General features: G+C 45.8%; 1 protein-coding gene across 1 annotated transcript in view; it reads left to right on the top strand.

Moving 5' to 3' along the window:
• The window catches only part of adgrl3.1 (adhesion G protein-coupled receptor L3.1), a 141038-nt gene extending 127490 nt beyond the window's left edge, over nucleotides 1–13548 (top strand). The window contains exons 20-24 of the mRNA XM_079999042.1: nucleotides 1805–1973; nucleotides 4257–4436; nucleotides 5439–5532; nucleotides 10784–11086; nucleotides 11589–13548. Coding sequence (XP_079855168.1) covers nucleotides 1805–1973; nucleotides 4257–4436; nucleotides 5439–5532; nucleotides 10784–11086; nucleotides 11589–12229 — 1387 coding nt within the window. The 3' untranslated portion in view covers nucleotides 12230–13548. The remainder of the gene's footprint in view (nucleotides 1–1804; nucleotides 1974–4256; nucleotides 4437–5438; nucleotides 5533–10783; nucleotides 11087–11588) is intronic.
• The last annotated feature ends 2123 nt before the right edge of the window (nucleotides 13549–15671 follow it).

Raw genomic sequence — 15671 nt, 5'->3', positions numbered from 1 at the left:
ATTGGCTCTGGTAAGAGGCGCCAGTGTCTCTCTCTCTCTCTCTCTCTCTCTCTCTCTCTGTCGCTCTCTGTCGCTCTCTCCGTCGCTCTCTCCCTCTCTCTGACATTTTGATTGGTTGCTATCTGTGTCGTCTCTCCGTGGAACCTGCCTACTCACTAGCTCACTCACGCTTCCACCCCTTAAGTGCACCAGACTCCACCACCCCCTTTTTCTGGCCCGATAAAATAGATTTTTCCCGACCATTCGTGATTTGTGAGTCCCTGTGACCTATAAGGAGTAATGTGCTATTGAAATATTATAATGGCGAGATGTGAATGAGAAGAAACAGAGCTGGAGGGAGGGTGGAGGAGTGGAGGAGTGGTGGGGAGGAGGAGTGGCGGAGGGGAGGGATGAGCGGGGAGGAGTGCAGCCTTTATTGAAGGGGGGGTCAGCGGACAGCTTTTTATTGAGGCGTCCGTCTCGCCTGAATGGTGCCACGGAGGGCAGCGTCGAACTCCAGCTCTCCTCCTCGCTCGTCCTCCCTCCCTTACTTTCCCGATATCTACTCCCTCCCTCCCCCTCTCCCCCTCCCCTCCCTCGCTCTGTTGAGGTGATCACCACCCAATCAGCCAATCAAACCCGCCGGCCATCGCGGTGGTTTTCCCGCCGGGGCCAATTCCCGTGACCTTTAGGGGGAAATGTCATAAATAATGACTGTAACGTCTTTCTACTTTGTGCCCAGCGGAGCCACTCGCATGCCCACATGTACATTCACACACAACAGTGGAAGATTATTAGAAATTACAACAAAACAAAAAATTTGTAAAATCAAAAAATTCTCTCTGACATTTTGTCTTTTATGACTCCCCGGTCACTGAGCATTATCCGATATTGGAGGCTCAGGTCCTTGAAAAGTTATATTCAATTTGGTTCCATTAAATTGTTATAGGCACAATTTGGCTGACGGACCTGCAGATGCACTCCTCCCTGCGAAAACGCTCTCACCCTCCGCTGTGTAAGTAATAGCAATGCAACCACTTGAAAGGGCAGCGCTGCTTGACTGCTTGAGACGTCACTTAGCTTATGTTCTCCTCTCTGCCGGTGGAAGTGGGTGTAGTGGGTGATATCCGACCCCCTCCCTCTCTCTCACTCATTTTTCTTAAAATAATGGGCTTTCAGAAGCCGTCTTCCACTACCCCCCCCCCCCCCCCCCCCCCCCCCCCCCAAAAAGCCCCTCCCCCCCTTTCCCCATCCACCTGTCCCCATTCTGCCACCTGTGTTAGGTGCATCTCCTCCACAAACGGATGCACTGATTCGGCGTCAGATGATTTCAACATCATTTATTTCTTTTTTGAGACTGAATTTGTTTATGTAAAAATGTGGAGCAACTAGATATCGGGAGCTGTAGTTTGTACACATACTATTGCAGTGGTTCGCGACGTGGGGTCCCGGCACCCCAAGGGTCCTCCGTGAGACTCCGGGTCTCTCAGATCCCCAGATAAATGGTTTTACAAGACTTAAGCAACACGTTCCATGTACAATGAATTTACAATAATGACTGTTTGTGATCATAGTTTGATCTGTTATCGTGTATGGAGGTTTGGACTAAATCATATCGAACGATAAAAATCTTCTCTCATTGAGGTCCCACAGGCAAATATTTTCAAATGGGGTCCATGGCCAAAAGCATATCAAAAGATGGGTCTGTGATATGGAAAAAGAATCACAGCACTTTTGAATTGTAAGGATAGAGGGTGGCTATTATAGAGGTGTCGATAATAGCATATTGATAAGAAATGATCTGATCGGTATCCCTCCGTTCCAGGTCCTGGGTCATCGGAGCCATAGCCCTGCTGTGTCTGCTGGGCCTGACCTGGGCGTTCGGCCTGATGTACATCAACGAGAGCACCGTGATCATGGCCTACCTCTTCACCATCTTCAACTCCCTGCAGGGGATGTTCATCTTCATCTTCCACTGCATCCTGCAGAAGAAGGTGAGAGAGGGAGAGAGGGAGACAGACAGACAGACATGTACAGTACAGGAAGAAGGTACAACTGGATCCACAGTGCGAAGACAGACAGACACAAACATTCTCATTCATGCTCTCTCTAACTGTCAATCTCCCCACTTTCTCACTCTTCAAACACAAACACACACACACACACACAATCTTCTCCCTAAATTCCCCACCTCTTTATAAAGACTTCTACCCTTATCTGTCTTTTGAGGTTGGCCGGCATGAAGGATTAGAGGTATTCCTGCGAGTATGTCATGTCTCACGGCTGAGTTATATGTTGGTTCCAGGAAGGGCTTACGCATCCTATGATATTTAGTTGTTTTTTTTTGTTGTTTTTTTTTTTTTATAGAATCTCCCACACACAGTCACTCTCTGGAAGTGGGGAAGAAAAAGAAGAAGAGTATAGGACACGGGGAGAGAATTTATCAAACGTCTGATAAACTAGTCTTGGCGCCGGTCCCATGGAAAAAGCTCCTAGAGTTGTTGGTTTTCAGACAGTATGTATGTACGCTGGACTGTGTGGAAAAGTGGATGGATGGACTTCCAGTCCATGTACGCGTCAGGTCGTGGGATCATGTATCCTGAGAGATGTCAAAAGGGGCGAGGGGGTTTTCTTTGGCCGGGGGCCCCCATGTCGTTTTCTCTCACAAGACGCATGGAGAAACTCTCCGCGCAGCTGTTCAAACAGACCGTGCGGCAACAAAACGTCCTCCATTCCGCCGAGCTTGTTAAAAAGCAATTACAGCCATATTTGTTCTAACGTGATTGGGGCTCTGAATGCAGATGTTGAGTGTGTTGGACTATCAGAAAGTCTTCTTGTGGAACTTTTCCATTTCGTTTGGACCTTCTATACATACAGGTTGATGGTAAAAAAATAATATCAACTTAATCCCATAATCAATATTCCACATACCGTCACCATGGCGAAGGGTGATTTTAAAATAAGCGAATGACAACATGGAGTTGGACAATTGAAGCTTCACTGATTGCGCTCTCCAAAATGGAGTTTCAGTAAACATCCGACCCTGTCAGTTAACGCAATCAGATTCAGAATTATTTCCCGAGTCATTTGCGTCAAAACTTTGTGAATCAGGGCAGTGGCTCTCAAGCTGGGGTCCGAGGCCCCCCAAGGGTTCCCCAAGAGGTTCCGGGGGGTCCCCTGCAAAAGTTGTTAAACTTCACCATTATTTAAAGGGGAGCTATTATGAGTTTCCTTATTTTCTGTCATAAATATAATGTTACAATGTCAGATGTTCATATTAGACGTGGCTAAAGTGTCAAATAATGAGGTAAACTAATGACAAAGTAATTGCTGTGTAAAAAAATCCTCAGGCCGCTCTGAACGCTCCGTTTCCAAAGGTTTTTTCTACTCTTCGCAGGGGCTGACATCATCTCATCACGGATTTCTTTATATGGTCATCTGTTCCATCCCGTCCTCTGTGGGTTTCTCCAAACAAAACCGATATAAATAGTGTGTTTTTATTGGAGATGTGTTTATTTATTTTATTTTATTTTATTTTTTCCAACGTTTACATGAAACAAAAAATCCCCACCTCCAGGATTCCCGATGCATCACGGTGCGGTGTGCGTGTCTCCCACAAGCCTGAGGCACGGGAACCCAAAGTCGGAACTAACTTTTAAATGAGGCCTTGTAGATGTAATCTGGGTTAATATTCAGCAGCCGCGTTGCTTATTTCTCGCCTCAAATTTGTTCAGAAACAATTAAGTGTACCGATTAGGTTAAATCAGTGAAAGTTTACTGAGTAAACCTGACCCCAGAATAAAGCTCCAACCCCAGTGGTTCCGAAATATGGGCTCGGCTGCTTATTCACAATTAAAGATACACATACTGAAACAGCCCGGTTTGGAACAGTCTGGATTTACAGGCATGTCGAATTAATGATCTCAGTAGTATTTTCAGTAGCAAAACAATTCAAAAACATGTTTTGGGGACCTCAGAGACCATTACAGGTGTAAATAGGAGTTAATCGGTCCCCTTTAATTTTACAACATTTGCAGCTTTTGAGAACTTACAATAATTAATTTTGATATATTTCCACTGTCATCTCTCTGACGATGGTATAGACAGGTATGGAAGTTTGGACTTAATCACATTGAACTCCAGAAAGATGGGGGTACAGGGCTTAATGCAGAACAAATTGAGGTTCCTTGATTTGAAAAAAGGTTAAGAATCGTTAAATTAGTGCATTAAAGGGCGACATTTCCAAACAAAAATGGTGTACCCCACGATGTGTCCAGGTGCGTAAGGAGTACGGCAAATGTCTGCGGACGCACTGCTGCAGCGGCAAGAGCGTGGAGACGTCCATCTCCTCCTCCAGTAAGACCACCACCTCACGGACCCCCGGACGCTACTCCACAGGCTCACAGGTGAGCTTACCTGCCTGCACACCTGGACGCTACAGCACAGCAGACTCTCAGGTGAGGCCGGAGCACACCACCACCAGGGTCCCAAAATAACGTTTACTTCCAACTGGAATCACTTAGAACGATGCCAGAGGCTGTTTCTCTTCAATGAATGTTTCCGAAGTGGAACGGTTTCTTCCGTAGCTTGTGACAGCGGCATCATCATGTAACAGCTTACGAAGAATGCAATACTTTATTATTGTGTATTTAATTAATTGTTACGAATATGTAATAATTCCACACATTATGTAACAACACACCAAAACTGAGTGCACAGTCTCACATTTCACAAAGTTTCATGTCTGTTTGTAATAACACCGCATTTTGTAATTACCTGTTGTATAATGCCTTGGTTATTACATATTGCAGGGCATTACAAAGCGTGACGAATATGAAGAAAGCAATTTTAGTGTGTTATTACATAATGCCTTGACTTATTACATCTTTATTACAATATGTACTGCAATAACCAACACGTTATCTAACAGGTTACTACGAAATGCGGCGAGTTGTTGAAAAATGTGGGTGTTATCACATAGTGAAGGTCAAATTTACTGACCTTTATTGCTCAGTTCCTACAAAATGATGTTGTTATTACATAATTAAGTTACACAGCTTGTTGTTTGCGAACCAATAACCTGTATTGATTGATTGATTGTGCATGTTTTGCTGAAAGTGAAACGGCCGACACCCTGAGATCAAAGCGCGCGCGCGCGACGCGATGATGCTGAATACAACTTTGAGACGCAACACAACCGGGATTGACGGCATCCTCTGTTTCTCCCGCTGGTCCTCGCTCTCCATTATTCCTCCTCCGGCCTTCACCTGCGCTGCTCTGGCCCTCTTTTTTGCACACATCCTGCCCTTTTCTGCTATTGCTTTTCTCACCGCATACCGCATTCCCTTTTTTGTCACCTCAATCTTTCTGTCCATCCACCCCCTCCTCCCTCCCTCTTCTCCATCGTCACCCCCCCCCCCCCCCCCCACCTCCCTTTTCGGCTGCTCTCCGCTCTCCAGAGTCGTATCCGCCGGATGTGGAACGACACGGTGAGGAAGCAGGAGTCTTCCTTCATCACCGGAGACATCAACAGCTCGGCGACGCTCAACAGAGGTAACCGTGGGACACCGAACCATCCCTCATCACTGTCACCACGCCCGCTTTGTTAGCAGCCGACGGGTCAGACAGCGGCGTAGCGCGGCTCTCTGCGTAGCTCGTCATACTGTCAACCGGGCGGAGAGGGAGAGGAGTCTCAACATCTGAGGGTGTTATTGCGTTCCTCCCGGACGGGGGCTAAGAGGAGAAAATATAATGCAAATCTGAACTTTTTTTTTTTCTTTCCTTGTTGTTGGGGAGTCTTCAAGGGACATCTATCGGAGGAGGAAGGTGAGATAGGAGCCCTCTATTGTCAAAGCAGAAACATCAACCGCTTCCCGGGCCTTTTAGAAAATCTGGGGCAAACTGCAAGCGCGCTTCAAACCCTCTTTTTTTTATGGATAGTCGTCTTTTAAGTGTGATAGGATAAATAGGTCCATTTAGTTTACAAGTCCCGAGTTAAGCGCATTGACAAGGGGTCCGCTGGATTCACGCGCGGTTATTAATTAGATGTATTTGGGCGCCACTCCAGATGAAGTTGTATAGCGTTCTCCGACTCCGCTGACACAGATGTATCTTAACGCGCGGCGGAGAGGGATGAACAGCGAATGATTTAGTCGGCTTGGACACGGTTCAAAGTGCCGAGAAAGGACGGGAGCGCGACGGCCCGCGCTCCGGCCGTCACAAAGCTCAGAATCGTCGATTTCTAATACGAGGCTCAAAGGCTGAACTGTGTTTTCCACCTGCGAGTTTGGGAACATGCGTCTCTTCTGACCCCATCTTCAAATCCTTCCCCTTCCGGTCCCTGGGGGTCCCCCAGCAAAATCTTCACTATCATTTACAAGAAGTTAGCACCACTACAGAACGTACATTCATGATTTGGTCCCAGGTTCACTCCTATCTCCATAACTACAGTATACTCTAGACAGATGTGGAGCTTTGTACTAAATTGCATCTCACAATAAAAATTTTGGCAGATCCCAGAGATAAATCAAATGGGGTCCGTGGCCTATTGCCTATCAAATTGAGGGTCCTCGATATGAAAAAGGTTGAGAATCACTGCTCTATGCAAATGATCCTACACCAGTTAAGTTGTTGTACTGGAGGCCGCCCAGCGTAACCGAGCAACAGAAATGTCATGCAACGTCGAGTGAGGATCAATGGCGGTCTGAAGGATTGCATAATGAGGACAGAGAAACCAAAATGGTGACTTCAAACAAAACACGCTCTCTCTCACACACACACACACACACACACAAACACACACACACACCCACACAAACACACACACACACACACACACACTCTGTCGGAGGACAGACAATCAAAATGTATTCAGACCTACAAGTCGATGTCACCATCATACTCTCTCTCTCTCTCACACACACACACACACACACGGAAACACACAAACTGTGCCATCCTTCACCCGCTAAATCGAGGTGTGGCCTGTTTCCTTCAGGCCACTAATAAGCTGTTAGCATGACAGATTGATGCTAAAGCAGACACGCTGTGTGTCAGCGCCTGAATTATCACACACTTAGAAGGGCAGGCTGAAGCCCCCCACCTCCCCCCGCAGCCCTCCACCTCTCTCCCTCTCCCGCCTTACATTTTAAATCGCAAGCCAGCCCATTTAGACAGACCAAGTAATGTGTAACAAGGTTGCGATGGAATGAATCCGGTGTTCAGATTGGTGTTTGATTCAATTGATTCGTCGTTTTAAATTGAAACTCCTCCGTTTTCTCTCCATTCCATCGAGCGGGAAAATAAGAGTAGCTTTTGTGATGTGCCCGGAAAAAAAAAAGAAATCCTTTTTCGGCGGCGGTTAACTTTTTTTTCCCCGCTTTCTTTCGCTCCAACCCCATTCTATAAATGGTCGTTCGAGGCGAGGTGGCATGCAGAGATATCTGTCTCTCTCTCTCTCTCTCTCTCTCTCTCTCTCTCGCTCTGAGAAAGCAGCGACTGTTACCGCATAAAACCCCAAAACAGCAATATTTTTCCAAGCGGCGATAAGAGTGCATACTTAGGCGGCGGCACACTAAATATAGATACTGAACAACACACACTTTAGAGTGTGTACACTCTGTGGTAGGGGGTTGTGCTTTTCAAAGAGCCCCTCGAGCGCCAAGATCGGCCAACGTCTACCTTTGTAGGTTTGGGTTTTTTTTTTTTTCCAACGATGGCATCCAATTAAACTGTGCATTCCATTCTGAACCGTCCACATCGCTTAAAGCGGCCGACAGTACAACACAGAGGCACCAAGCCATACAGGGGAGGACGCAAACAAATCGGGGGGCTGCTGTGGAACCGGGCGGCAGCAAGTTTACGCTACGGACACCAGGACATTTATGGACTTATCCATAAATGTCTAATCCAAACATTTCGGCGGCTCCAGAGGCGCCTCGGCCGTCCGAAGAATTGGCCGCTCGAGGATTGGAATCGGCCGGTTCAAGGGCCGGCTCTTTACTGTCGTCAGTAAATTGGCGGGTCCCGAGAACCGGGCCATTTGTAATCCCGACACTTCTGCTCCGCCGCGTCCACGCGGCGAAGCAGAATGGAGGTCTCATCGTCTGGAGGCAAATTAGCATGTTGGACCAGAACAAAGCATGCTGACATGGAGACACCCTGAATGTGTTGAGGGCTGGAATTAGTGTGTTTGATGGAGAGCCATGCCAGAGCTGCAGAGGAACCAACGTACAGTAGCCGCTGCAATGTCGGACTGTACGTGATTTGTCTCTGAGAGAAAATGCACTGAAAAATACTTTTCGTGGCCCCCCGCGCCCACGTCCATAAACCATCCTCCTATCGGGCTTGTCCACATACTTTACTGCTCTGAGCTGTACAAGCTACTTTATTCTCTCTCTCTTTTTCTTTCTCTCTGTAGTTCTCTCAGTCCTTTAATCTCTCATACGCTGATGATGACTCGCTTAGACTCGCGCTTCAGACTGGGTGTCGGTTTGTTGGATTTACATGTCTTCTCCCTCTCTCTCTTCCCCCACACACTCACACTCCCTCTCACTCCGCTCCCTTCTCTCTCTCACTCCTTCTCTCTCTCTCTCTCTCTCTCTCTCTCTCTCTCCATTTTTCTCTCTTGCTCGCTTACCTCCACTCTCCTCGCTCCACGCCCTCTCTCGCTCCTTCGACCAACAACTTCGATCTCTCTCTCTCTCTCTCTCTCTCTCTCTCTCTCTCTCTCCCTCTCTCTCTCTCTCTCTATCTGCCTGTACCAGGAGCCATGGCTAACCATCTTATAACTAATGCTCTTCTTCGTCCTCATGGTACTAACAACCCTTATAACACTCTCCTGGGGGACTCGGCAGTCTATAACAACCCGGCCGTGGGCATGTACAACACCCAAGGTGCGCCAGGATCTTCCTACAACCCCACCACACTTCCTTTTTGGAGCTCACTTCTATTCCCACCGCTGCTGTTTATTGGTTTAATTGTGAAATTGTGTTGCTTTTATGTCAGTAATTAAAGCGCGTTTCCTTTGATCGCATGCGGCTTCTCCTCAGTAATTGCATGGCTCTTTTGAATTGAACACGGATTTCCACAATGTTAAGGAGAGGGATAGTGTATATATATATTTTTTAACTTTCTTGTTTACTTACTCTTATATTAGGGATGCATGCTTCTCTTTATTCTGGAATGTATTCCGCATCTGATGTAGGCTTGCTATGGCTCCCGGGTGATGCAGTCAATCTCAACGCGAGCGTATTTCATGCAGGATACACACTGGGCAGTTCCAGCGAACATTCCTTTGATGATTTATCAAAATAGTGACCGGGTTCACGTGCAGGTTTATAACATAATGTGGAGGTAAATTTTGGCGGACACACATTCAACATATCTTTTATAAGTCACCCGGGAGCCGTGAAACACGTGCACATTCTTGTTTGACTGTTCCATTTCATGTCCCGTGCACGCCGAATGGTGTTTTCAAATGTGCCGTTTGGGACTTTTGCATTGCTGGTGCCACTGCATATGCATGCCCACTGTGTTTGAGAAGTAATCTGAGAGCCCCGTGTCCTATTTATGGTTCCCCTTAATGTTGGCTTTGATAAATGGCGATTAGTTGGGAACAAGTAAACGTGTTCTCTACAGGACACCAAATCAGTCCATGACACAATATTCTTATGTTGTTTTTAGCTTTAACACATATCTCCATGTCTATATTTATCATGCCGTTGATGGTTGTAGTGCTGTTGCAGTGCTTCTCAAACCAGGGTCTTCGGATCCCCAGGGATCCATGGGAAGTGTACAGGCGGTCCACAAACAAATTCCTGAAAATAGATTTTTTTTTTTGTGTGAAAGTTTCATGTTTTTAAGGTTTCAGCATAATAAAACTATGACTACGTCAACTTGTGAACCAGTACACTCCCTGTTCAGTGAAAAAACCCAGTGCTTCCATTAAAGTCAGACTTTGCCAAGTTTGTCCTTTAGTTTATCCAATGTTTTGACTCGTTGTTGCTTGTTGTCCTTGAAAAAAATATCCGTCCCCCAAAGGTCACTGTAAGACGTTTGAGAAGCACTGCTGGTGTAGTGGGTGAAACTTGTCTTTCTCAGTTTGTAAATTCATATGTTTGCGTCTCTTTTCTCTGTTCTCCTTCACGCTGTCCCTGTAGCACCCTACCGAGACACAAGTACGGGCGAATCTAATATTCCACTCATTCAATACCATTGACTTTGTGTATTTTTCCTCCACTCCCTGACACCAAAGCGCTGTGCTAAAGACAATGTCAGCCGCATCTAAAGCCAAACATTGGTTTCGTGTGGCTTTCGGCCACGGCAGCCAGAAACTCACATCACAGTTCATTAGTAGTTCCTTTAAATACAGCTGGCCATGGTAATCAGTTTCTCACACTGATTACAACATATCAACATTTCGTTTTTTAATCATTCTGAAATATTGTGGATCCACTCTGCCCTTTTTTTTTCATAATTTCCTCCATAAATATTACACCTAGGCAGTTAATATTAGCTGCTTTCCGCCAAATTATATGTATCTTAATTCAAAAAAACCCATTAATTTGTCTTTGGTGTCAGCGGCCAATGAGAAAAAACTGTATTTCCTTGAATTAATAAATTGATGCCTTAAGCATTTTTACCTCCCTGGAAATTTTGATTCCTCATTAGATCACTTTAAAATTCACACTCCACAACTTCATTATAATTATAAATTAGCATCTGCATTGTGACATATCTCTTTAAAATAATTGGTTTTATTTATCGTCATTAAGAGTTGGTATTTCGCCCGTTCGTTTTGCAGAGAGCATGCTGAACAACGCAAGGGACTCCAGTGTCATGGATACGCTTCCCCTCAACGGTAACCACGGCAACAATTACAGCATGGCCAGCAGCGAGTACCTGAGCGACTGCGTCCAGATCTTGGACCGCAGCGGGGGCTACGGAACGCACAGCAACCACAAGGAGACCACCCTGGAAAAGAAGATCCTCAAGGAGCTCACCTCCAACTACATCCCCTCCTACCTCAACAACCACGAGAGGTCCACCACCGAGCGCAACCACAATCTGATGAACAAGCTGGTCAACAGCAGCCTGGCCAATGGAGGTGAGCACGTCAAGAGGTCGTACCGTCTGGTTCGGCTAAGTCCAGAAAAGCTGTCTCAAGTAAATCCAGGAGGTCTGCAGGTCATTGGAATGTCTAAATATGAGTCAATTTCACTTTTAGGCCTTCTGGTCATGTAACCCTGAACCCACCGCTGAACCTTATTTACCTGCTACACCTACCTGTTCTAGATGAACCCAGCTCACTTTACACTCAGCTTCATGTTCCCACTGGTCTGAAGTACCGGTTAGATTTATTCCAGCACCAAATAACTTACCTTCCTATCTGACCTCATGGAAACTGTTAAATAGTAGGATTCTTAGATTCATCTAGTTACTTACCCTATTCTACCCTACATACCCTATTCCCTACTTAATACTTACCTCTGAACTATTGAAGAGAGAGTGTCTTTGTCCAAAGACAGTCTTAAAGGTCTTGAAAAGTATTGAATTTAACCCTGAGATAGGTTCAGACCTCTTGAAACCTCTAAGCTTTGTTAATACAGGTGGGATGGTTGGTGGCAGCAGCAGCAGCAGCAGCAGCAGCAGTGGCGGCCTGGGCAGCAGCAAGGAGGACAACGGCCCCATGGCCCTGGACAACCCGGCAGCCTTCCCCCACGAGGAGAACCTGGGCTTGGAGATAATCCGGGAGGAGTCCAATGCCCCACTGCTGCCGCCGCGACCCCCTCCGCCCGACAGCCACCCGCCGCCCCCGCCGCCGCCCCACAGCTTCTCCCGGCCACGCCGCATCCCCCAGGAGACCAGTGAAAGCTTCTTCCCCCTGCTGACCAACGAGCACGGAGACGAGCACACACACTCGCCTGGCCAGAGAGACTCACTGTACACCAGCATGCCGGTGCTGACGGACCCGCCCGACGCCCGGATCAACGGCCTGACCGACGGTGAGGAGGACAGCTCGGGCGAGCTGCAGCCCTGCAAAAGCGCCACAGCCCCGGAATTGGACGACGTCTACTACAAGAGCATGCCCAACCTGGGCTCCAGGAACCACCTGCATGAGCTGCAGAGCTACTACCACATGGGGCGGGGCGGCAGCGACGGATACATGGTGCCCGCCAACAAGGAGGATTCAGATTCGTCACCCGAGGAGCCGCCTGTAGATCCTTCCCATCTGGTCACCAGTCTATAGAGCCGACCCTGAGACTCCTGTCCCTCCTCCCCCCCGGCCCACCCTCCCCGAAAAACTCCAATGAAGTTCTTTCTATGTTGTTGGTGGACAGACCAGGCTTGGAACGCCCCCCTGCGCTGACGTACTTTGTGCTATTATTCTGTCGGGTTCGTGACAATATGTATGGGCTATCAACTGATCAAATTAAAGCAGGGATGACATCTTTTTGTTTCATAAACGGGGAAGAACTGATAGGGGCGGTTCTCCAAAAAACGTTTGATGTGACTATCACCTGATACGGGGGGCGGGGAAGACGGGGAGGGATGTGTAATTTTACCCCCAACTTGTTACTTCTATCTGGAACGTTTCTTCGATTGACCATAGCTCCACAAGTTTCCAAATATAGACCTCTAGCGGATCATAGCTTCTAGTCACCACTTCTACCACCACAGCTTCCCCCTCGACTAATGAGCTCCGTTTGTCCGTCTCACTCTTCAAGACTTTTACCGGGATGATGTCACTTCCTTTCCAAAGGGTAAAAAAAAAACATAAAAACGGACATCGTTTGCCGTGGGTCTCAATGTGAACCGTCGCCTCCGCTGTATGCCAATCAAGTGGAGTATGTATGATATACGCCATCGAACACTTATCCCCTTCCCCCAAAAAGACTATTTTATTAGACCACCGAACTTATAACCATATCACGCTGATGTTCAAACTTCTCTTCCTGTTCATATCCGCTGAACTCTGGACTCTAGTCTGGGCTGGTGTTAACATTCCTGCAAGTTGTAGTGACTTCGGCTACCGTGTATTTTACCGAAAAACAAAACAAAAGGAGGACGATCATATAACGATGGGACTGAATCGAGAAATAGGAGGGGGAAAAAAAAAAAAAAAAAAAAAAAAGAACATTTTTGTTTTTCGTCGGTAACCTTTTTTTTTCCATTTGTTAAGATGATTATCAATTTCTATGTGTTGTACAGAATACAGATACAGATACAAATATTGCGTATGACCAAGTCATCTTTTTTTTTAATGATTATGATTATTAATATTATTGTTTGGATTTGTTTTTTTTGTCTTTTTTCAGTTGGGAATTCTTGTCTGTGGAACTGACCTGCTATGTAACGTTACGTTCTATGGTTTCACAGAACAAGCTCGGAACAATCTCCCATGACACCCTCTCTGAGACCTACAGCACCTAACACACACACACACACACACACACACACACACACACACACATTCCTACATGCTGGTCCTATTAATAGCAATGCCACTTTCACTTATATTTTGAAAAAAAAAAAAAAATGTAATTGTAACTATATATATTTTTTACCACTGTGTAGATTTAAAACTGAATGGTGGGGGGTGGGTGTGGGGTTGGTGGGGTGGGTTGGGATTGGGGGGGGGGGGGGGACTAGGGGGACGGACAATGAATGGATAAAAATCATCATGATCAGAGGAATATTCAACAGGATGCATCGGACAGTTTTTCACCCATTCCAGGAATTGGGAACATATAATCGATTACAGCGTTTGAGTCCTAATCTACAAACAACACAAACCCACTAAATAATTTCATAAAATAAAACAAAACTGTTGGCAACCCTGCCAGGCTGGGATATATGCAACATATGGTGTCTTATTTCAAGTATTCTTCCAAGCGATGAACGAAAGTTATAAATGTCATTCTGAGAACGAAAAACAAACTTAAGAAAAAATGAAAACGACAGAGCAAACAGAGGGGTAGATCTCACCTGTGAAATACCATGATGACACCACGTGTGTGTGTGTGTGTGTGTGTGTGTGTGTGTGCGCGCGCGTGCGCGTGCGTGGGTGCGCGTGCGTGGGTGCGTGTATTGGCGATGTGAAAATACTGCAGCACCGTCCGACGTGAAAAAAGCCGACGTTTACTTATTTAGCGAAGAAATTTCATAAAGTGTCTGAAGTGTAGCGCGTGTTCCCCCACAAGCCCCCTCCACGTCCTCCAGAGAGAAATTATTTATTTATCTGTTTATTGGTTCATAGCGGGCAAAAAACAAGCATGGAGGCAAAGGAGTCCGCTCTCGGGCGAGGATAGCTGAAGTGGCACTGAGATTTTGTTTAAATTATTATGAACCATGGTTATTATTACGATTATTATTGACGATTATTTATTATTTTTTGTATGGGTTCCAAGTTGAATGATCTCATAACTAATATTTGTTGTAACAGTGAAAGTTGTTTGCCAACAAATAAATTACTGACATAGCTTGGTGGTTTTCCTGCCTTGTTTGACTCATTTCCAGAGTAAATATTGGATCATGTTGCCTCCTAACCACTGTACGGAGAACTATGTGTGGGTGTGATACGTTTTGTATTTATTTATTTTGTTTCCTTTCTTATCTGCCCATTAAAGTGGTAATCTGTAAGATTATTTTGTAAAAAAAAAAAAATCCCATATTTGATACTTTCTGTAGCTGGCGCTTTTTAAGAAATCGCCATTCAATGTATTTATGTTATGTGCATCTGTATATGCTGTTTCCATTGTCGGTGGCGGGGTCCACCTTTCCCGTCAAAAATGCAAAGATCAATCAGAAGTAGCCGTACTTTTTAGAAAAGCATTTAAGCGTCTAGAAATAACCTGAAAGTTGAAAAAAAAAAATTGCCGTTTGGAATGGAATTCTGGGTCTTGTAGTAATCCACCCAACGTTGACGACCTCATGGTTTTCCGCTTTAGGGAATCATTTTGATGCATAATACAAAAAAATATATTTGTTTAATATCAACATTTTATTGCAATTGGTATTGGAATTGGCCAGCAAAAACCCAAACCAAAAACTATCAACATGACATTAGACTAGTAGACATTTTGGATTGGCAAATTCTGCCTTGCCTTTGTTAAATATGTTAAGTGCTAGTCTTTGAGCTAATCGATGGTTTAGAATTTCAGGGTTTGGGTTTTTTTTCTGCAGTTCAACGACTCAAGGAGTCAAGGATACGCACCAGGGGACATATTCACCACTGACGTTTCACTGAATGGCTTCAAAATCAATGAACGTTGAATACTGAATGCTCAACTGTACTGGAGATATATATATTTTTGATGTTTCACATGGTCTGTGACCCTGACAGGTCAAAAACCACCACTTACGGTTGACTCGAGTTCCACTGCACGCCGGAAACATTTGTTTGAGACTCGGTTCTCCCACGCTGCAGTCTCGGTCAAAAATCGCCTTTTGTCTTCTTTTGGTGCGGTTTTTGACTTACTGTCAAAGGGTGTTTTTACACCCGGTTAGTTTCTGGCTATCTCGCGTGACTCAGGCCGCTGACTCCATGTATTCTGTGCATTTGCAACCTCCTCGGATGAACTCAGAAAGCCTTAAAAACCCTCTGAAGGAAGTCCAAACTTAGACCCTGCAGTCCCGGGAGGCCTGGGTCCTCAGCACGGTTCATTGGTGGTTTCTTTTGAGGTCTGATT

Source organism: Zeus faber, assembly GCF_960531495.2.
Source record: "Zeus faber genome assembly, chromosome: 4".
In the NCBI taxonomy this organism is placed as follows: Eukaryota; Metazoa; Chordata; class Actinopteri; order Zeiformes; family Zeidae; genus Zeus; species Zeus faber.
This window is presented reverse-complemented; position numbering and strand designations above follow the sequence as displayed.